At 50.6% G+C, this 21,443-nt stretch overlaps 2 protein-coding genes and 1 long non-coding RNA gene across 9 annotated transcripts in view; 2 read left to right on the top strand and 1 right to left on the bottom strand.

Moving 5' to 3' along the window:
• The window catches only part of mgat1b (alpha-1,3-mannosyl-glycoprotein 2-beta-N-acetylglucosaminyltransferase b), a 34,246-nt gene extending 29,309 nt beyond the window's left edge, over nucleotides 1–4,937 (top strand). For 2 of the 5 annotated variants that reach the window (XM_056415837.1, XM_056415862.1), the window contains 4 exons: nucleotides 3,697–3,814; nucleotides 4,246–4,349; nucleotides 4,426–4,535; nucleotides 4,608–4,937. In XM_056415837.1, the coding sequence (XP_056271812.1) occupies nucleotides 3,697–3,814; nucleotides 4,246–4,349; nucleotides 4,426–4,535; nucleotides 4,608–4,632 (357 nt within the window). In that variant the 3' untranslated portion in view covers nucleotides 4,633–4,937. Of the gene's footprint in view, nucleotides 1–2,658; nucleotides 3,815–4,245; nucleotides 4,350–4,425; nucleotides 4,536–4,607 lie in introns of those variants that run through there. The other 3 variants (XM_056415872.1, XM_056415855.1, XM_056415847.1) reach the window with 3 other exon arrangements.
• Nucleotides 4,938–5,218: 281 nt separating this feature from the next.
• LOC130194763 (uncharacterized) lies at nucleotides 5,219–6,832 on the bottom strand. Its single transcript, XR_008831949.1, has 2 exons — nucleotides 6,750–6,832; nucleotides 5,219–6,535 (listed from the first exon to the last, which is right to left on the bottom strand). It is a non-coding gene; the product is annotated as an uncharacterized LOC130194763 (long non-coding RNA).
• gtf2h4 (general transcription factor IIH, polypeptide 4) lies at nucleotides 6,532–19,824 on the top strand. Of its 3 annotated transcripts, none has more exons than XM_056415893.1 (14): nucleotides 6,532–6,675; nucleotides 6,788–6,967; nucleotides 7,036–7,140; nucleotides 7,275–7,406; nucleotides 7,575–7,760; nucleotides 9,743–9,851; nucleotides 11,081–11,149; nucleotides 11,247–11,330; nucleotides 17,481–17,634; nucleotides 18,023–18,153; nucleotides 18,451–18,498; nucleotides 18,570–18,648; nucleotides 19,052–19,113; nucleotides 19,397–19,824. In XM_056415893.1, the coding sequence occupies exons 2-14, from the start codon at nucleotides 6,852–6,854 to the stop codon at nucleotides 19,505–19,507; spliced, it is 1,386 nt and encodes a 461-aa protein (XP_056271868.1). In that variant the 5' UTR covers nucleotides 6,532–6,675; nucleotides 6,788–6,851; the 3' UTR covers nucleotides 19,508–19,824. The 3 variants fall into 3 exon arrangements, with proteins under 3 accessions (XP_056271868.1, XP_056271859.1, XP_056271878.1); XM_056415884.1 differs by having other exon boundaries at nucleotides 6,849–6,967; nucleotides 19,397–19,822; XM_056415903.1 differs by lacking the exon at nucleotides 18,023–18,153 and having other exon boundaries at nucleotides 6,849–6,967; nucleotides 19,397–19,484.
• Nucleotides 19,825–21,443: the final 1,619 nt, after the last annotated feature.

Genomic DNA, 21,443 nt, shown 5'->3' with positions numbered 1-21,443 from the left:
GACCTAAGAGACTTATAGAGCAGCCTGATCATAAGGAGTTGACCTAAGAGACTTATAGAGCAGCCTGATAATAAGGAGTTGACCTAAGAGACTTATAGAGCAGCCTGATAATAAGGAGTTGACCTAAGAGACTTATAGAGCAGCCTGATAATAAGGAGTTGACCTAAGAGACTTATAGAGCAGCCTGATAATAAGGAGTTGACCTAAGAGACTTATAGAGCAGCCTGATAAAGGAGTTGACCTAAGCGACTTATAGAGCAGACTGATAATAAGGAGTTGACCTAAGAGACTTATAGAGCAGCCTGATCATAAGGAGTTGACTTAAGAGACTTATAGAGCAGCCTGATAATAAGGAGTTGACCAAAGAGACTTATAGAGCAGCCTGATCATAAGTTGACCTAAGAGACTTATGGAGCAGCCTGATAATGCGGAGTTGACTTAAGAGACTTATAGAGCAGCCTGATAATAAGGAGATGACCTAAGAGACTTATAGAGCAGCCTGATCATAAGGAGTTGACTTAAGAGACTTATAGAGCAGCCTGATAATAAGTTGACTTAAGAGACTTATAGAGCAGCCTGATCATAAGGAGTTGACCTAAGAGACTTATAGAGCAGCCTGCTAATAAGGAGTTGACCTAAGAGACTTATAGAGCAGCCTGATCATAAGGAGTTGACCTAAGAGACTTATAGAGCAGCCTGATAATAAGGAGTTGACTTAAGAGACTTATAGAGCAGCCTGATCATAAGGAGTTGACTTAGAGACTTATAGAGTATAGAACATCCTGCTAATAAGGAGTTGACCTAAGAGACTTATAGAGCAGCCTGATCATAAGGAGTTGACCTAAGAGACTTATAGAGCAGCCTGATCATGGGGGTTGACCTAAGGACTTATAGAGCAGCCTGATAAGGGGTTGACCTAAGACTTATAGAGCAGCCTGATCATAAGGAGTTGACCTAAGAGACTTATAGAGCAGCCTGATAATAAGGAGTTGCCTTCAGAGACTTATAGAGCAGCCTGATCATGGGAGTTGACCTAAGAGACTTATAGAGCAGCCTGATAATAAGGGTTGACCTAGAGACTTATAGAGCAGCCTGATCATAAGGAGTTGACTTAGAGACTTATAGAGCAGCCTGATCAAAAGGAGTTGACTTAAGAGACTTATAGAGCAGCCTGCTAATAAGGAGTTGACCTAAGAGACTTATAGAGCAGCCTGATAAGGAGTTGACCTAAGAGACTTATAGAGCAGCCTGGTAATAAGGTGTTGACCTAAGAGACTTATAGAGCAGCCTGATCATAAGGAGTTGACCTAAGAGACTTATAGAGCAGCCTGATAATAAGGAGTTGACCTAAGAGACTTATAGAGCAGCCTGATCATAAGGAGTTGACTTAAGAGACTTATAGAGCAGCCTGATAATAAGGAGTTGACCTAAGAGACTTATAGAGCAGCCTGATCATAAGGAGTTGACCAAAGAGACTTATAGAGCAGCCTGATAATAAGGAGTTGACCGTAGAGGCTTATAGAGCAGCCTGATGTGGGAGTTGACCTAAGAGACTTATAGAGCAGCCTGATAAGGAGTTGACCTCAGAGACTTATAGAGCAGCCTGATAAGGGGTTGACCTCAGAGACTTATAGAGCAGCCTGATAAGGAGTTGACCTCAGAGACTTATAGAGCAGCCTGATCATAAGGAGTTGACCTCAGAGACTTATAGAGCAGCCTGATCATAAGGAGTTGACCTCAGAGACTTATAGAGCAGCCTGATAAGGAGTTGACCTCAGAGACTTATAGAGCAGCCTGATCATAAGGAGTTGACCTCAGAGACTTATAGAGCAGCCTGATAATAAGGAGTTGACCTCAGAGACTTATAGAGCAGCCTGATCATAAGGAGTTGACCTCAGAGACTTATAGAGCAGCCTGATCATAAGGAGTTGACCTCAGAGACTTATAGAGCAGCCTGATAAGAAGGAGTTGACCTCAGAGACTTATAGAGCAGCCTGATCATAAGGAGTTGACCTCAGAGACTTATAGAGCAGCCTGATAAGAAGGAGTTGACCTCAGAGACTTATAGAGCAGCCTGATAAGAAGGAGTTGACCTCAGAGACTTATAGAGCAGCCTGATCATAAGGAGTTGACCTCAGAGACTTATAGAGCAGCCTGATAAGAAGGAGTTGACCTCAGAGACTTATAGAGCAGCCTGATCATAAGGAGTTGCAGTAATCCGGTCTCGAAGTAACCAGCTTTTCTGCATCTTTTTGAAACAAGATGTCTGATGTCTTCCTTTCTGGTTCCACTCAAGGTCAATCAGTTCCTAGCTTCCTCCAAGCTTTCCAACTGTGGGTCCTTTCTTTTCACATTGTTTCAAGGTGGCCACCAACATGCCTGATTTCATCCTCCTAATGAATGAAACTAACGTTAGGTTGCTGGACGTGGACTTACAGAAATAACAGCTATTGCACTGAACTGTCCTGGACAATGCAAACTAATCCTCGTAACTCAGTCTCTCCTGAAGTGGCAGTTAAAATAGGATTGCCAGTGCGACGTGTGATCTTCACGGCATGTGTGTGGTTTTGAGACTCCCCTGACGTCCCTTAATTCACAAATATATGTTTTAAATGTCTTATACGGTATGTTTCTGATCAAGAAGGTAATTCTCCGCAGATAAGATCCAGCTTGTCTTATCCTGACAGAGAGCATGTCGGCGGGGTCCTGAGTCACGGGGCTGAGCTGTCGCGTCCAGTGGACAGCCCGCTCGCGCTCGATGACGTCTCAGCATGCGACTGGAGGAGTCGAAGGACCCACCAAACTTACGGCAGCAGCGCAGCCGGAGACACCTGCTGATCTTTAGACGCCGTTAGACGCCTGTTCTCTATACTCCTTTAGACGCATGTTCTCTAGACGCCTGTTCTCTATACTCCTTTAGACGCATGTTCTCTAGACGCCTGTTCTCTATACTCCTTTAGACGCCTGTTCTCTAGACGCCTTTAGACGCCTGTTCTCTAGACGCCTTTAGACGCCTGTTCTCTAGACGCCTTTAGACGCCTGTTCTCTAGACGCCTTTAGACGCCTGTTCTCTAGACGCCTCTAGACGCCTCTAGACGCCTGTTCTCTAGACGCCTTTAGACGCCTGTTCTCTAGACGCCTTTAGACGCCTGTTCTCTAGACGCCTGTTCTTCTCGCGGAAAGCTCGTGTGGTTGAAGCCGGTGAGTGACGTAACGGTGAGTGACGTCACGGTGGGAGACGCTCCACGCTGCCTTCAGAGAACACTCAGAAACACACTCCCTGTTACTTCCGATTTGTAGGCTACTTGTAGTTTACAGACCACGTTCGGATTTCTTCATGTTTGTAAATATATATGTATGTAGAAATGTGCGTGTAGCAGCATTGAATAGTATCCTTTGTTCTGCTGTGAAATATTACTTCTCGTTTTGATATGTTAACGCTATATAAATATGCTTTGTTATTATCAACCAAACCTGAGACTAATAGTCTACAATCGAGCGTTACGTATTACAACTACACAGAAATAAGGCCGTTCTAAATGTGACTCCTCCCCTAAATGTAAACAAGTGAAGTCACAGGACAACTATAACACATGAGTCCACATGGACTAACTCGCCTGCTGAGCTTGTTAAAGTGTGGCCTGTGCCATGTGTGAGTCCTGCTGCGGTGACCCGCCTCCTGCTGTCCTCACACAGATGGCGTGTTTTGGTGGTGATCCCAACTTCTGCTGTGAGTGTGGGACCGTGCTCCCTCTCCCCGGAGCGCAGGACACGGTGCGCTGCCCCCGCTGCTCCTTCTGCATCCCGGTCGCAGGTACACACGCACACGCACACGCACACGGCTGGAGGCCTCCAGCGGCTCTCAGATCCACTGGGGGTTCAGCCCGACATCAGCACCACGGCTAAAGACAGACATTTAGGAGCATGTCTGTTTGGAAAGATCTAAACAACTTGGATTCCATCTGCAGTGAAAAATAATTATTATTTAAAAAACCCTCCCACGTCCGGCCCGGTACCAACATGTGGTTGCACCGCAGAAACAATGACCGGGGTGCCCTAAATAGTCCTACAGTAAACTATGAATAGTAGTATATAGTATACTATATAAGTAGTAGTAAACTATAAGTCGTCAGCTCCCTGTGGCCAGTTATTCACCAACATATCCCAGATGTGAACCATGGATCTGAACCATTGTTCTTGGAGCGACGCCCCGTCGATCCTCCTGACGTGTCTCTGATCCTCCAGAGTTCTCCGGCCAGGAGGTCCGCTCCACGGTGCTGTTCAACCCAGAGGAGCGTCTGTCCGTGGCCCTGGAGGACGAGGAGGACTCTGAGCTGAAGGGGCCTGTGGTAAGACCGGCCGCTGGCTGACCGCTGGCTGACCGCTGGCTGTGACGGGGCTCTGCTCACCGCCTGCTCCCCACAGATCGACAGGCGCTGCTCCCGCTGCAACAGAGAGGGCATGGTTTACCACACCAGGCAGATGAGGTCTGCAGATGAAGGGCAGACCGTCTTCTTCACCTGTATCCACTGCAGGTGAGCACGATGGTGGCAGTGAACATGTGCTGCTGTGTGGTCTGTTGCTGATCAACATGATGCGTGTTCCAGGTATCAAGAGAAGGAAGACTCCTAAGAGGAGGTCCAGCTCACCTCTCCATGCTTCGGCCATTGGAGCCCGACAGTCGGACGCTTCCCCAACACACGGGTTGTGAATCGAACAATGGCCCGACCCCTCGGCTTTGGATAAGGACTGGAGGTGGGCGGAGCTAGTGTGTAGCGTGTAGTGCGTGGTCTGGCCACCAGAGGCCCCCCCCCCTGTGCCACCGACCTTCAGAGAAGAAGGCTGATGTGCAGCGTGGCAAATCTATACAAGTCATTGACCCTTTGTACCGGCTGTCGCCTGTGACTTGTCATCCTGAATAAAGTGTTTGAGAAGTCCTTTGAGCTGAGACTTCGGCCTGTGATCAGACCGAGGAACGCGCTGTCGGCTTCTGAGAATTCAGTTCTCATCATTTAATGGCCAACAAACAACATTCCTCTGCATTGTCCTGCCTGCTGAGTGCTGTGGAACACGCGTGGTCACTGCGTGGGCTGGGACGTCAGCACTGGGACAGGTGGAGTTGTGAAAGCTGCAGCTCCGCATACTTCTGGGGCTTCTGTACCACACTTTTGAGATCAGTCTTAAAAGCTATGAATCGACACGCGAGTGAGACGAGTAGTTCTCTATTCAAAATGATGTTTACTAAAAAACGTAGAGTACATGTTCACACGGTCAAAAAACGATGTCGCTTCCAACAACAGCTCAAACACGACGACAGTCCCACGCAGCTGTTCTCCTGACGTGACGTCATCTGATTGGAAGCTTACATTCAGACACATTATTCAGCTTTTAAATACAATACTAAATTATAGATGTTAACATAAACATTCTTTCAAATCATAATGAAAAAGATTTATCTTCAGTTACCTTTTTAAACTATATTATTATAACAATTGAAATCATGCGTTTGGCTCTTCCAAAAGGTGAGGAAAGGAAGACGAGACAGCCGACCTCACGGTGCAGCAGGGTTTTGATGCTGCTTTGCATTTTACATTGAAGGAATTCCACGGTGTGATGAGTGTTTGATCTGGCAGAGTTCATTGAGGTTTTGGAGTTACTCCTTTCATCCTCTGATTTAATATATTTAGGCATCCGTTGATGCAGATGATGAAATAGAAATATTCCACCTCATGTAAATGTTCATTTCTCCAGCGCTCCTTGTTGCTCCGGGTGTTCTGACAGTGGCCAAACCGTGTGATTACAACATCCGGGTCTGTCAGATGAGGCCCAACATGACTTTCTCATAGACTTTGACAGAGACATCTGTCTATCAGCACGTCATTTCTTTGAGGTAAATCAACTTCCCAGAACAACAGGTGAGCAGTAGAATGAATCATGATGTCCTGACTAGTGTAGAACTGCCTCCTGGACGTGATGACCTGCCCCACCGGCCGAGCAGAAGAGCGCTGGACATTCTCTGTGTGTATGTGTGGAGGAACCGATCCAACAACGACAAACAGAAGTGTCTTTCTGAAATCCATTTGTGTTCCACAAGTTCTTTTCAACTAGTTGTTCTGGTCATGTTGAATAATCTGTCGATGAATATGTGGATTATGCTTTTAAAAGTCTACACAACAGACATCATGAGGACTGGGTCCTCATACTGCTGCGACGCATCTTCAAGAATGACCTCGGAACCAACCACTGCCACCGCATCGGCCCACAGGACAACGCTGGGCTCTTCTCGTCTCACTCAGCATGTGTGTGTGTGGGCAACGTTGTTGAGTAGTTTAGTTCTATGGAGACAACATCGGGATTGAGTCTGAAATGATGGACGACGAAAAGACGTGTTCACTTTTCTTTATGAATGCCCACGCGCTTCCTTCTCGGCCCAGCAGGTGTCGCTACTGCGCCCTCCAAGTTGTTCCACGGTGGCATTGAAAGTAGCAGAAGAAGAACATGACCAATAGGGTCGCTGCTATGACGGTCACATGACCTGGAAACATGGCCGCACAAAGAAAGACAACAATGTAGATACTTTCTACTTTAAAACGAGTCTACTGTCGTCCTCGCGGTGAATAACACACCGGACACACATGCTAATCCGCGTATCTCCAGACTTCTGCCCCCGGTAACGTAAGTTATCTCACGTAAGCTACGTCGTTGTGTGAGTGTTTGGACTACCGTATCATTCTGAATGAGCCGTTAACCTGATAACGTGTCGCCGTCGCATCGGTGAGCCGAACAGAAGGCTGACCGCCACGTCCCGTGGGAGCAGCGAGCTGAAGACGCTCCTCTTCCTCCCGTAGACCATGAAGCTCCGCGTCCAGCTGCAGTGTAAGAACCTCCACGAGTACCTGAGGGAGCTGAGTCCGGAGGTCTTGGACCGACTGTACAACCACCCGGCCACCTGCCTGGCTGTCTACAGGTATGCTGTGAGCCGTCATGACGTCACGGACACGTGACTCCCAGGCTAATGGGTCGTCTCCTCCACAGGGAGCTCCCCTCGCTGGCCAAGAACTACGTGATGCGGATGCTGTTCCTGGACCAGCCGCTCCCCCAGGCGGCTCTGGCGCTGTGGGTGAAAATAGAAAGTCAGAAGTAAGTCTGGTGTGTCGGGGCGTCTTCAGCACGAGCAGCTGGTGGAGCAGAGTTTTACTTCTGGAAAGGACTTTGCCCCAAAGGTGTTGATGGTCCAGCTGCATGAGATGAGACGCACTTCGTTTCGCCCCCAGGGATCACGATGCGTGTGTGTTGGTGCTGACAGGACTCCGCCTCTGGCACAGCCAGCAGCTGCAGGGCGGTCTGCAGGGGTACATCCTCAACCCAGTGTTCAAAGACAACCTGAGGATAGCGCTGCTGGGCGGGTAGGTGACCGCCTACCACTCACCTGTCTGCTGAGCTTGACCTACGACATGTCAAACCAGGCGAAATGTTCCCGCGCTCGACGTGGATCAAGCGAGGGCTCGGCGTCTCCCGCCACAGGAGAAGCCGAGTCTGTGTAGCTTTAGGTGGACGATGCCGTTTGCACACAGGGGCAAAGCCTGGGCCGACGAGGGCAGCTCTCTGGGTCCGGACCGCCACGCGCGGGACATCGAGAGTCTGGACCGCTACGCCATGGAGCGCTGGGAGGTGGTCCTGCAGTTCATGGTGGGCTCCCCCTGCGCCGCGGTCAGTCAGGACCTGGCTCAGCTGCTGGTGCAGGCAGGCCTCATGAAAAGGTACACGCCCCCTCATGTCTTCACTGTCAAATGGCCACTCAGTTCGTGTACGAGTCTCTATGTTACGTTCATATTCTGTCCGTTTTCTGTCATTTTACATGTTGATAACGCTGAAGAACTTCCGAGTTTTAAAAGCTTCTCATTTCTCCTTCTGATGTGGCTGAAACTGGCTGGATAAGGAACAACAGCTCCATGAATTAGTTTAACAACAGAGCCATTTAATATATGCTCTGATGAGCCATGTGGAGGACATGGTTAGCGTCAAGCTTTTTATAAGTCTTTTTAAACAATATGTGTCACTTTTGGGTGAAAGAATTTGAGATGAAGTTCGTACATTTTCATTCAATATGAAACGGGACCGAGCTGAAGAGCTCGAGAGCAGTGGCACGATGACTCTGTCACTCGCTCCAGCCTCACAGCGCTCCACATGATGCCCCGCCCACCTCTCCATGTACAGCCAGATCAGAGGGAATACATAAGATGTGTGATCATTGTAACGCGTTGCTAGCTGTCACACTCCGGGTCGACCCTGTCGTGTCCTTCATTACGCAGCGGACTGTCCTCCATCCCGACCGAACCTCAGAGGGAAGAGACGCAATCACCTGATCCCCGCAGCTGAGGCCAATTAGGCCTCTTCCCGGCACCTGCTCCCTAAACCACTCTTCTCCAGCTGAGCTTAACAACCCCCACTCCCTTCGAGCTGAGCCTAACCATGCCTCTCCAGCTGAACCTAGCCACGCCCCTACTCTCCTCCAGCTGAGCCTAGCCACGCCCCTACTCTCCTCCTGCTGAGCCTAGCCACGCCCCTACTCTCCTCCAGCTGAGCCTAGCCACACCCCTACTCTCCTCCAGCTGAGCCTAACCATTTCCCTCCAGCTGAGCCTAGCCACACCCCTACTCTCCTCCTGCTGAGCCTAACCACGCCCCTAATCTCCTCCAGCTGAGCCTAGCCACGCCACATTTCCCTCCAGCTGAGCCTAACCACGCCCCTCCAGCTGAGCCTAGCCACGGCCCTACTCTCCTCCAGTTTAGCCTAGCCACGGCCTTACTCTCCTCCAGTTTAGCCTAACCACGCCCCTACTCTCCTCCTGCTGAGCCTAACCACGCCCCTACTCTCCTCCTGCTGAGCCTAGCCACGCCCCTACTCTCCTCCAGCTGAGTCTAGCCACGCCCCTACTCTCTTCCATCTTAGCTTAACCACGCCCCTACTCTCCTCCAGCTGAGCCTAACTACGCCCCTACTCCTCCAGCTGAGCCTAGCCACGCCCCTACTCTCCTCCAGCTGAGCCTAACCATTTCCCTCCAGCTGAGCCTAGCCACGCCCCTACTCTCCTCCAGCTGAGTCTAGCCACGCCCCTACTCTCTTCCATCTTAGCCTAACCACGCCCCTACTCTCCTCCAGCTGAGCCTAACTACGCCCCTACTCCTCCAGCTGAGCCTAGCCACGCCCCTACTCTCCTCCAGCTGAGCCTAACCATTTCCCTCCAGCTGAGCCTAGCCACGCCCCTACTCTCCTCCAGCTGAGCCTAGCCACGCCCCTACTCTCCTCCTGCTGAGCATAACCACGCCCCTACTCTCCTCCTGCTGAGCCTAACCACGCCCCTACTCTCCTCCTGCTGAGCCTAACCACGCCCCTACTCTCCTCCAGCTGAGCCTAGCCACGCCCCATTTCCCTCCAGCTGAGCCTAACCACGCCCCTCCAGCTGAGCCTAACCCAGGCACCACACTCATTCTCTGCAGCTCTACCATCATCTATGAATGCATCTTGTAACGGTCCTACTCCTCACATGGAGAAGCTTCTCGTACATCCGTAATGACAAAGTCCCCCAAAGACACATCCGCCTTCATTTCTGTAGAATTATGGGGAATCCAGACGGAAGAATGCAAAATGAAAGGTCACTGACCTGTGGGTTGCATGGTGGTCGTGTCGGAGGCCCGGAGGTGTTGTGCTGTCCCCCATGTTGTCCTCTGCTCGTCTGTCAGTGAGGCCGGGGAGGCGCCCTACATCACGTCCGCTGGTTTCCAGTTCCTCCTCCTGGACACGGCCTCACAGCTGTGGTACTTCACCCTGCAGTACCTCAACACGGCTCAGGTACCTGCTTGTTTGACCTCAGCAGAATGTGAAGCGGTTACAGTGACCTATTAGTTATACCTCAACATCATTAAATAAATGTATTTCTGTATTTCTTCATTTATTTATTTCTCTATTTATGTGTCCACACGTATTTCTTCATGTATTTATGTGTGACATTTACGTGTCCGTATATTCAAATGAGCTGGGCGGTCCAAACCTCTGTCTGAAGCATGATTGGTCACAGGAGTGTGATGCACCTGGTGTGTTGTGCTCGACTACTTCTGCCTGGCACATGAAGCTGAAGCTCGCTCAGCTAACCGTTAGCAGAAGTTAGCCGAGACAGCTTTCTGACTTCAGCCGTTTATCAATTCCAAGAACACTGAGTACAGACTCGTGTTCTTCTGGGGTCTGGTCTTGTGAGTCTGGTCTTGGGAGTCTGGTCTTGGGGGTCTGGTCTTGTGAGTCAGGTCTTGTGAGTCTGGTCTTGGGAGTCTGGTCTTGGGAGTCCAGACTCTCGAGGACGCAGGACAGTCTTTCTTGTCTTGTGACGTCACCATATCAACTGTTCTTGCTCATGAATTTACTCCAATTATTCACTGTAAAATACTTAACAGTGTAAAAATACTTTCCTTGACGAGGTGGAGGGTCGTGTGGCGGACTGAGGGACATGTGATCTCAACCTTGTGTGTGAGAGAATCTCGATAAACCGACCACAGATTTGATGCTTAAACTACTAACTTCTCGGCTGAAAATATCCTTAAATTACATCCCGTGACTCAACAACAGTAGTATTTAGAATGTACAGACAAGAACGCATAATAAACGCTGTTCGTCTACAGGGCCAAGTGCTAGGGATCGATTGCTTCTGTCTTGCTCCCCGACTTGACCAATCCTGTTCAACAATGAGGTTCGGACCGCCCAGCTCATTTGAATATACGGACACATAAATGTCACACATCAATAAATGAAGAAATACGTGTGGACACATAAATAGAAACATAAATGTAGAAATATATTTATTTAATGATGTCCTGTTGAGTTATTCCTTTATTTATGCATTTATTTAAGCATTTATTTATTTATACGCAAGACATTTTGAGTCCTCCATACAGTGGAGCGGTTGGTTGAATACTGTGTATTTTCTGAGTTTACCGTGTGAGCTGTCGGAGTGGGTTCTCCTATCGGGGTGGGTTCTATCAGTCGTGTTTATTTCATCAATGTCTCCTGTCATGTCTTGTCTGTTGCAGTCCAGAGGGATGGACCTGGTGGAGATCTTGTCCTTCTTGTTCCAGCTCAGTTTCTCCACTCTTGGCAGAGTAAGTCTGTGTGTTTGTCTGTGTCTGTGTGTGTGTGTGTTGTACAGCAACATGACTCAGCGGTCTGAAAAGAGGAGCTTGTTGTTCTGTGTTTTAGGATTACTCGGTGGAGGGCATGAGCGAGTCGTTACTCACCTTCCTGCAGCACCTGAGGGAGTTTGGACTCGTCTTCCAGAGGAAGGTGAGTAGAGGAGGAGGATCCACCAACATACACCTCCTTACCATGAGGGAGGATCCACCAACACACACCTCCTTACCATGAGGGAGGATCCACCAACACACACCTCCTTACCATGAGGGAGGATCCACCAACACACACCTCCTTACCATGAGGGAGGATCCACCAACACACACCTCCTTACCATGATGGAGGATCCACCAACGCACACCTCTTTACCATGAAGGAGGATCCACCAACACACACCTCCTTAGCATGAAGGAGGATCCACCAACACACACCTCTTTACCATGAGGGAGGATCCACCAACACACACCTCCTTACCATGAGGGAGGATCCACCAACACACACCTCCTTACCATGAGGGAGGATCCACCAACACACACCTCCTTACCATGAAGGAGGATCCACCAACACACACCTCCTTACCATGAAGGAGGATCCACCAACACACACCTCCTTACCATGAGGGAGGATTCACCAACACACACCTCCTTACCAAGAGGGAGGATCCACCAACACACACCTCCTTACCATGATGGAGGATCCACCAACGCACACCTCTTTACCATGAGGGAGGATCCACCAACACACACCTCTTTACCATGAGGGAGGATTCACCAACACACACCTCCTTACCAAGAGGGAGGATCCACCAACACACACCTCCTTACCATGATGGAGGATCCACCAACACACACCTCCTTACCAAGAGGGAGGATCCACCAACACACACCTCTTTACCATGAAGGAGGATTCACCAACACACACCTCTTTACCATGAAGGAGGATCCACCAACACACACCTCCTTACCATGAGGGAGGATCCACCAACACACACCTCCTTACCATGATGGAGGATCCACCAACACACACCTCCTTACCAAGAGGGAGGATCCACCAACACACACCTCTTTACCATGAAGGAGGATTCACCAACACACACCTCTTTACCATGAGGGAGGTTCCACCAACACACACCTCCTTACCATGAGGGAGGATCCACCAACACACACCTCCTTACCATGAAGGAGGATGCACCAACACACACCTCCTTACCATGAGGGAGGATCCACCAACACACACCTCCTTACCATGAAGGAGGATCCACCAACACACACCTCCTTACCATGAAGGAGGATCCACCAACACACACCTCCTTACCATGAGGGAGGATGCACCAACACACACCTCCTTACCATGAGGGAGGATCCACCAACACACACCTCCTTACCATGAAGGAGGATCCACCAACACACACCTCCTTACCATGAAGGAGGATCCACCAACACACACCTCTTTACCATGAAGGAGGATCCACCAACACACACCTCCTTACCATGATGGAGGATCCACCAACGCACACCTCTTTAGCATGAAGGAGGATCCACCAACGCACACCTCCTTACCATGAAGGAGGATCCACCAACACACACCTCCTTACCATGAAGGAGGATCCACCAATACACACTTTACCATGAAGGAGGATCCACCAACACACACCTCCTTACCATGAAGGAGGATCCACCAACGCACACCTCTTTACCATGAAGGAGGATCCACCAACGCACACCTCCTTACCATGAAGGAGGATCCACCAACACACACCTCCTTACCATGAGGGAGGATCCACCAACACACACCTCCTTACCATGAAGGAGGATCCACCAATACACACTTTACCATGAAGGAGGATCCACCAACACACACCTCCTTACCATGATGGAGGATCCACCAATACACACTTTACCATGAAGGAGGATCCACCAACACACACCTCCTTACCATGAGGGAGGATCCACCAACACACACCTCCTTACCATGAAGGAGGATCCACCAATACACACTTTACCATGAAGGAGGATCCACCAACACACACCTCCTTACCATGAAGGAGGATCCACCAACGCACACCTCTTTAGCATGAAGGAGGATCCACCAATGCACACCTCCTTACCATGAAGGAGGATCCACCAACACACACCTCCTTACCATGAAGGAGGATCCACCAATACACACTTTACCATGAAGGAGGATACACCAACACACACCTCCTTACCATGAAGGAGGATCCACCAACACACACCTCCTTACCATGAAGGAGGATCCACCAATACACACTTTACCATGAAGGAGGATCCACCAACACACACCTCCTTACCATGAAGGAGGATCCACCAATACACACTTTACCATGAAGGAGGATCCACCAACACACACCTCCTTACCATGTAGGAGGATCCACCAATGCACACCTCCTTAGCATGAAGGAGGATCCACCAACGCACACCTCCTTACCATGATGGAGGATCCACCAACGCACACCTCCTTACCATGAAGGAGGATCCACCAACACACACCTCCTTACCATGAAGGAGGATTCACCAATACACACCTTACCATGAAGGAGGATCCACCAATACACACTTTACCATGAAGGAGGATCCACCAACGCACACCTCCTTAGCATGAAGGAGGATGCACCAACGCACACCTCCTTACCATGATGGAGGATCCACCAACGCACACCTCCTTACCATGATGGAGGATCCACCAACGCACACCTCCTTAGCATGAAGGAGGATCCACCAACGCACACCTCCTTAGCATGAAGGAGGATCCACCAACGCACACCTCCTTACCATGATGGAGGATCCACCAACGCACACCTCCTTACCATGATGGAGGATCCACCAACGCACACCTCCTTAGCATGAAGGAGGATCCACCAACGCACACCTCCTTACCATGATGGAGGATCCACCAACACACACCTCTTTACCATGAAGGAGGATCCACCAACACACACCTCTTTACCATGAAGGAGGATCCACCAACATAGACCTCCTTACCATGAGGGAGGATCCACCAACACACACCTCCTTACCATGAAGGAGGATCCACCAACACACACCTCCTTACCATGAGGGAGGATCCACCAACACACACCTCCTTACCATGAAGGAGGATCCACCAACACACACCTCCTTAGCATGAAGGAGGATCCACCAACACACACCTTACCATGAAGGAGGATCCACCAACACACACCTCCTTAGCATGAAGGAGGATCCACCAACACACACCTCCTTACCATGAAGGAGGATCCACCAACACACACCTCCTTACCATGAAGGAGGATCCACCAACACACACCTCCTTACCATGAGGGAGGATCCACCAGCACACACCTCCTTACCATGAGGGAGGATCCACCAACACACACCTCCTTACCATGAGGGAGGATGCACCAACACACACCTCCTTACCATGAGGGAGGATTCACCAACACACACCTCCTTACCATGAGGGAGGATTCACCAACACCCACCTCCTTACCATGAGGGAGGATCCACCAACACACACCTCTTTACCATGAGGGAGGATCCACCAACACACACCTCTTTACCATGAGGGAGGATCCACCAACACACACCTCCTTACCATGAGGGAGGATACACCAACACACACCTCCTTACCATGAAGGAGGATCCACCAACACACACCTCTTTACCATGAAGGAGGATCCACCAACACACACCTTACCATGAAGGAGGATCCACCAACACACCTCTTTACCATGAAGGAGGATACACCAACACACACCTTACCATGAAGGAGGAGCCACCAACACACACCTTACCATGAAGGAGGAGCCACCAACACACACCTCCTTACCATGATGGAGGATCCACCAACGCACACCTCCTTACCATGAAGGAGGATCCACCAACACACACCTCTTTACCATGAAGGAGGATCCACCAACACACACCTCCTTACCATGAAGGAGGATCCACCAACGCACACCTCCTTACCATGATGGAGGATCCACCAACCCACACCTCCTTAGCATGAAGGAGGATCCACCAACGCACACCTCCTTACCATGATGGAGGATCCACCAACGCACACCTCCTTACCATGAAGGAGGATCCACCAACACACACTTTACCATGAAGGAGGATCCACCAACACACACCTCCTTACCATGAGGGAGGATCCAACAACACACACCTCTTTACCATGAAGGAGGATCCACCAACACACACCTCCTTACCATGAAGGAGGATCCACCAACACACACCTCTTTACCATGAGGGAGGAATCACCAACACACACCTCCTTACCATGAAGAAGGAGCCACCAACACACACCTTACCATGAAGGAGGATCCACCAACACACACCTCCTTACCATGAAGGAGGAACCACCAACACACACCTCTTTACCATGAGGGAGGATTCACCAACACACACCTCTTTACCATGAGGGAGGATCCACCAACACACACCTCTTTACCATGAAGGAGGATCCACCAACACACACCTCCTTACCATGAGGGAGGATCCACCAACACACACCTCTTTACCATGAGGGAGGATCCACCAACACACACCTCTTTACCATGAGGGAGGATCCACCAACACACACCTCTTTACCATGAAGGAGGATCCACCAACACACACCTCCTTACCATGAAGGAGGATCCACCAACACACACCTCCTTACCATGAGGGAGGATCCACCAACACACACCTCTTTACCATGAAGGAGGATACACCAACACACACCTCCTTACCATGAGGGAGGATCCACCAACACACACCTCTTTACCATGAAGGAGGATCCACCAACACACACCTCCTTACCATGAGGGAGGATCCACCAACACACACCTCTTTACCATGAGGGAGGATCCACCAACACACACCTCTTTACCATGAAGGAGGATCCACCAACACACACCTCCTTACCATGAAGGAGGATTCAACAACACACACCTCCTTACCATGAAGGAGGATCCACCAACACACACCTCCTTACCATGAAGGAGGATCCACCAACACACACCTCCTTACCATGATGGAGGATCCACCAACACACACCTTACCATGAAGGAGGAACCACCAACACACACCTCTTTACCATGAGGGAGGATCCACCAACACACACCTCTTTACCATGAGGGAGGATTCACCAACACACACCTCCTTACCATGAGGGAGGATTCACCAACACACACCTCTTTACCATGAAGGAGGATCCACCAACACACACCTCTTTACCATGAAGGAGGATCCACCAACACACACCTCCTTACCATGAGGGAGGATCCACCAACACACACCTCTTTACCATGAAGGAGGATCCACCAACACACACCTCTTTACCATGAAGGAGGATCCACCAACACACACCTCCTTACCATGAGGGAGGATCCACCAACACACACCTCTTTACCATGAAGGAGGATTCACCAACACACACCTCCTTACCATGAAGGAGGATCCACCAACACACACCTCCTTACCATGAAGGAGGATCCACCAACACACACCTCCTTACCATGAAGTAGGATCCACCAACACACACCTCTTTACCATGAGGGAGGATCCACCAACACACACCTCTTTACCATGAGGGAGGATCCACCAACACACACCTCTTTACCATGAGGGAGGATCCACCAACACACACCTCCTTACCATGAGGGAGGATCCACCAACACACACCTCCTTACCATGAAGGAGGATCCACCAACACACACCTCTTTACCATGAGGGAGGATCCACCAACACACACCTCTTTACCATGAGGGAGGATCCACCAACACACACCTCTTTACCATGAAGGAGGATCCACCAACACACACCTCTTTACCATGAAGGAGGATCCACCAACACACACCTCCTTACCATGAAGGAGGATCCACCAATACACACTTTACCATGAAGGAGGATCCACCAACACACACCTCCTTACCATGAGGGAGGATCCACCAACACACACCTCCTTACCATGAAGGAGGATCCACCAATACACACTTTACCATGAAGGAGGATCCACCAACACACACCTCCTTACCATGAAGGAGGATCCACCAACACACACCTCCTTACCATGAGGTCCCCTGGTCCCCTGGTCCACTGGTCCCCTGGTCCACTGGTCCCCTGGTCCACCGGTCCCCTGGTCCACTGGTTGCTACTGGTGTTGACACCAATAGCTCTCATCGAACAACGTGATGAATCCCAGACTTTGAATATGTTTCTAAAACGAAACGATAAGAAATGAGTCGAGTTATTCAAAGATAGTCCGGACACGTCTGTATCTTTATGATATTTGAATAACCTTTAATTGGTCTGTCATCAGAGGAAGTCGAGGCGTTACTACCCAACCAGACTAGCCATCACCCTGGCGGCAGGAGTCACTACCACCTCCTCCTCCTCCTCCTCCTCCATCCCTGGGACTGGAGATGCAGGCTTCATCGTGGTGGAAACCAATTATCGTATCTATGCCTACACAGGTACGTATGCACACTGGCAGCTTTCTGTGCTGCATGCTAATCATCATAAAGACGTTCTGCACCTTTCAAAAGAGAGAGTTCAGGAGTGTGGACTGCATGAGCGTTAATGAACGCACACTCCTTACCTCAGCTCATCCAGATGTTTAGTCGGTACCGGTGCATGTCGCGTCAGTGCACAGACCTGGAGTCAGGGAGTGGTTAGCTTAGCACTCTTAGCATTGGAACGGGTATCTTTGCGCCACCAGTGTTCCTGAAACGCATCCCGAGCGCTCCACAACATGCGCTCCATGTTCCTGAATGCATCTGCTGAAGGTGGTAGGTGTTCATGTAGAGATGATCCTAGTCTCAGTCCACATGGCAGACTAACTCCCAGAACCTGATCCTCCAGACTCTGAGCTCCAGATCGCCCTGGTGGCGCTCTTCAGTGAAATGCTGTACCGCTTCCCCAACGTGGTGGTGGCTCATGTCACCCGCGAGTCGGTGCAGCAGGCCATCGCCAACGGCATCACAGCACAGCAGGTACGTGAGGCCCGCCCCGTGGGAGGAGGAGGATGCTCTTCCCAGAACTCCCTGTTTATGTGCTGGTATTGGGCATCTGGAGGCATGTTTACAACATGTGAAGAATATGTGAAGCACATCAGGTATACGCCTCAGAACTCCTAATAATAACTATAAGAATCCATGGATCAGTGGATAAAAGCATATCTCAGTTTCTACATCTCCACTGTCTCCAGAGGAATGTTCCTCCAGTTATTGACACGTGTTCCAGAGGGTTCTGGGTACATGCTGAATGTGTGGCGTGCTTTGACCCCTCAGATTATCCACTTCCTCCGGACCAGAGCTCACCCCGTCATGCTCAAACAGGTACGCTCTCTCCACCCCTCCCCCCCGTGCCGTGGGCCTCAGCCTCAGTGTCTCCCCTCGTCTCTGTGCAGACTCCAGTGCTGCCGCCAACCATCACGGACCAGATCCGCCTGTGGGAGCTGGAGAGAGACCGGCTACAGTTCACAGAGGGTGAGCTCACGTGACTGGAGAACACACCTGGTCTTCCTTCAGCTCATCTTCCTGCTGGGTTTTGTTGTCAGACCTCCTCCACCTGTTTACCTGACGTAGTGATGCATTCAGGATCATTTCCTCAGCACTCGTTCTACGACGAGGTGTAGCTGAGAAGTCCAACGTTCTGTTGTGTGAGAAATGAAAGTGAAAAGATGTCCGACAGCCTCTCAGTCCAGGAGGGGTCGGGGGAGGCTCGTCTTCATCACCCTGAGGTGGTTGAGACTCAGAGGTCTGCACTGCCATGGAGAGCTGGCTGTTCCGGACGATTCAGCCTCCCAACATGTTTGTGTCTGTTTGTGTAACTTGGGACGATGAAGTGAGGAGTGGATGTGTGATGAGCCTCTAACCCCTCCCCCTCCAGGAGTGCTCTACAACCAGTTCCTCTCCCAGGTGGACTTTGAGGTGCTGCGAGACCGAGCTCAGGTGGGTTGACTCTGCATGACTGAATCATAACTTATGATGAATATTATATATATATTATGTGTTTTGTGTCTGTGTTCTTTTACACCGTTCATGCTTCAGTTGCACACTTTGTTCAGGAACTACCGTCCACGGCAATTGTGTGTGTGTGTGTGTGTGTGTGTGGTCACATCTTGTATCAGTCATAAAGTACTCACCAGTACAGAATGTGCCCAAATGGCTACCAATAGATCTGACCCTCATCTAACCAAAGCATAGACCAGAGGCTCATACTGTGTGTTTCCAGGGTCTGGGCTGCCTGGTGTGGCAGGACGTGGCCCACAGGGTGATGGTGGTGTCGCCACTCGGACACAGTGAGGTCAAGAGGTTCTGGAAACGCCAGAAGTCCAACGCCTGACTGACATCACACCTGACTGACATCACGCCTGACTGACATCACGCCTGACTGACATCACGCCTGACTGACATCACGCCTGACTGACATCACGCCTGACTGACATCACACCTGACTGACATCACGCCTGACTGACATCACACCTGACTGACATCACGCCTGACTGACATCACGCCTGACTGACATCACGCCTGACTGACATCACGCCTGACTGACATCACGCCTGACTGACATCACACCTGACTGACATCACGCCTGACTGACATCACACCTGACTGACATCACGCCTGACTGACATCACGCCTGACTGACATCACACCTGACTGACATCACGCCTGACTGACATCACGCCTGACTGACATCACGCCTGACTGACATCACGTCTGACATCACCTGACTGACATCACGCCTGACTGACATCACACCTGACTGACATCACGCCTGACTGACATCACGCCTGACTGACATCACACCTGACTGACATCACGTCTGACTGACATCACGCCTGACTGACATCACGCCTGACTGACATCACGCCTGACTGACATCACGCCTGACTGACATCACGCCTGACTGACATCACGCCTGACTGACATCACGCCTGACTGACATCACGCCTGACTGACATCACGCCTGACTGACATCACGTCTGACTGACATCACGTCTGACTGACATCACGCCTGACTGACATCACACCTGACTGACATCACGCCTGACTGACATCACGCCTGACTGACATCACGCCTGACTGACATCACGCCTGACTGACATCACACCTGACTGACATCACGCCTGACTGACATCACGCCTGACTGACATCACGCCTGACTGACATCACGCCTGACTGACATCACGCCTGACTGACATCACGCCTGACTGACATCACGCCTGACTGACATCACGCCTGACTGACATCACGCCTGACTGACATCACGCCTGACTGACATCACGCCTGACTGACATCACGCCTGACTGACATCACGTCTGACTGACATCACGCCTGACGCCTGACTGACATCACACCTGACTGACATCACGCCTGACTGACATCACGCCTGACTGTGACATCACACCTGACTGACATCACGTCTGACTGACATCACGCCTGACTGACATCACGCCTGACTGACATCACGCCTGACTGACATCACGCCTGACTGACATCACGCCTGACTGACATCACTCCTGACTGACATCACGCCTGACTGTGACATCACGCCTGACTGTGACATCACGCCTGACTGTGACATCACGTCTGACTGACATCACGTCTGACTGACATCACGTCTGACTGACATCACGTCTGACTGTGACATCACGCCTGACTGACATCACGTCTGACTGACATCACGTCTGACTGTGACATCACGCCTGACTGTGACATCACGTCTGACTGTGACATCACGCCTGACTGACATCACGTCTGACTGACATCACGTCTGACTGTGACATCACGCCTGACTGACATCACGCCTGACTGACATCACACCTGACTGACATCACACCTGACTGTGACATCACGCCTGACTGACATCACGCCTGACTGACATCACGCCTGACTGACATCACGCCTGACTGACATCACACCTGACTGACATCACGCCTGACTGACATCACGCCTGACTGACATCACACCTGACTGACATCACGCCTGACTGACATCACGCCTGACTGACATCACACCTGACTGACATCACACCTGACTGACATCACGCCTGACTGACATCACGCCTGACTGACATCACGCCTGACTGACATCACGCCTGACTGACATCACTCCTGACTGACATCACGCCTGACTGTGACATCACGCCTGACTGTGACATCACGCCTGACTGACATCACGTCTGACTGACATCACGTCTGACTGTGACATCACGTCTGACTGACATCACGTCTGACTGTGACATCACGCCTGACTGACATCACGTCTGACTG

This window comes from Pseudoliparis swirei, chromosome 1 (genome assembly GCF_029220125.1).
Source record: "Pseudoliparis swirei isolate HS2019 ecotype Mariana Trench chromosome 1, NWPU_hadal_v1, whole genome shotgun sequence".
Lineage (NCBI taxonomy): Eukaryota > Metazoa > Chordata > Actinopteri > Perciformes > Liparidae > Pseudoliparis > Pseudoliparis swirei.
Note: the sequence above shows the minus strand (reverse complement) of the source record. Positions and strands in the feature narration are given on the sequence as shown.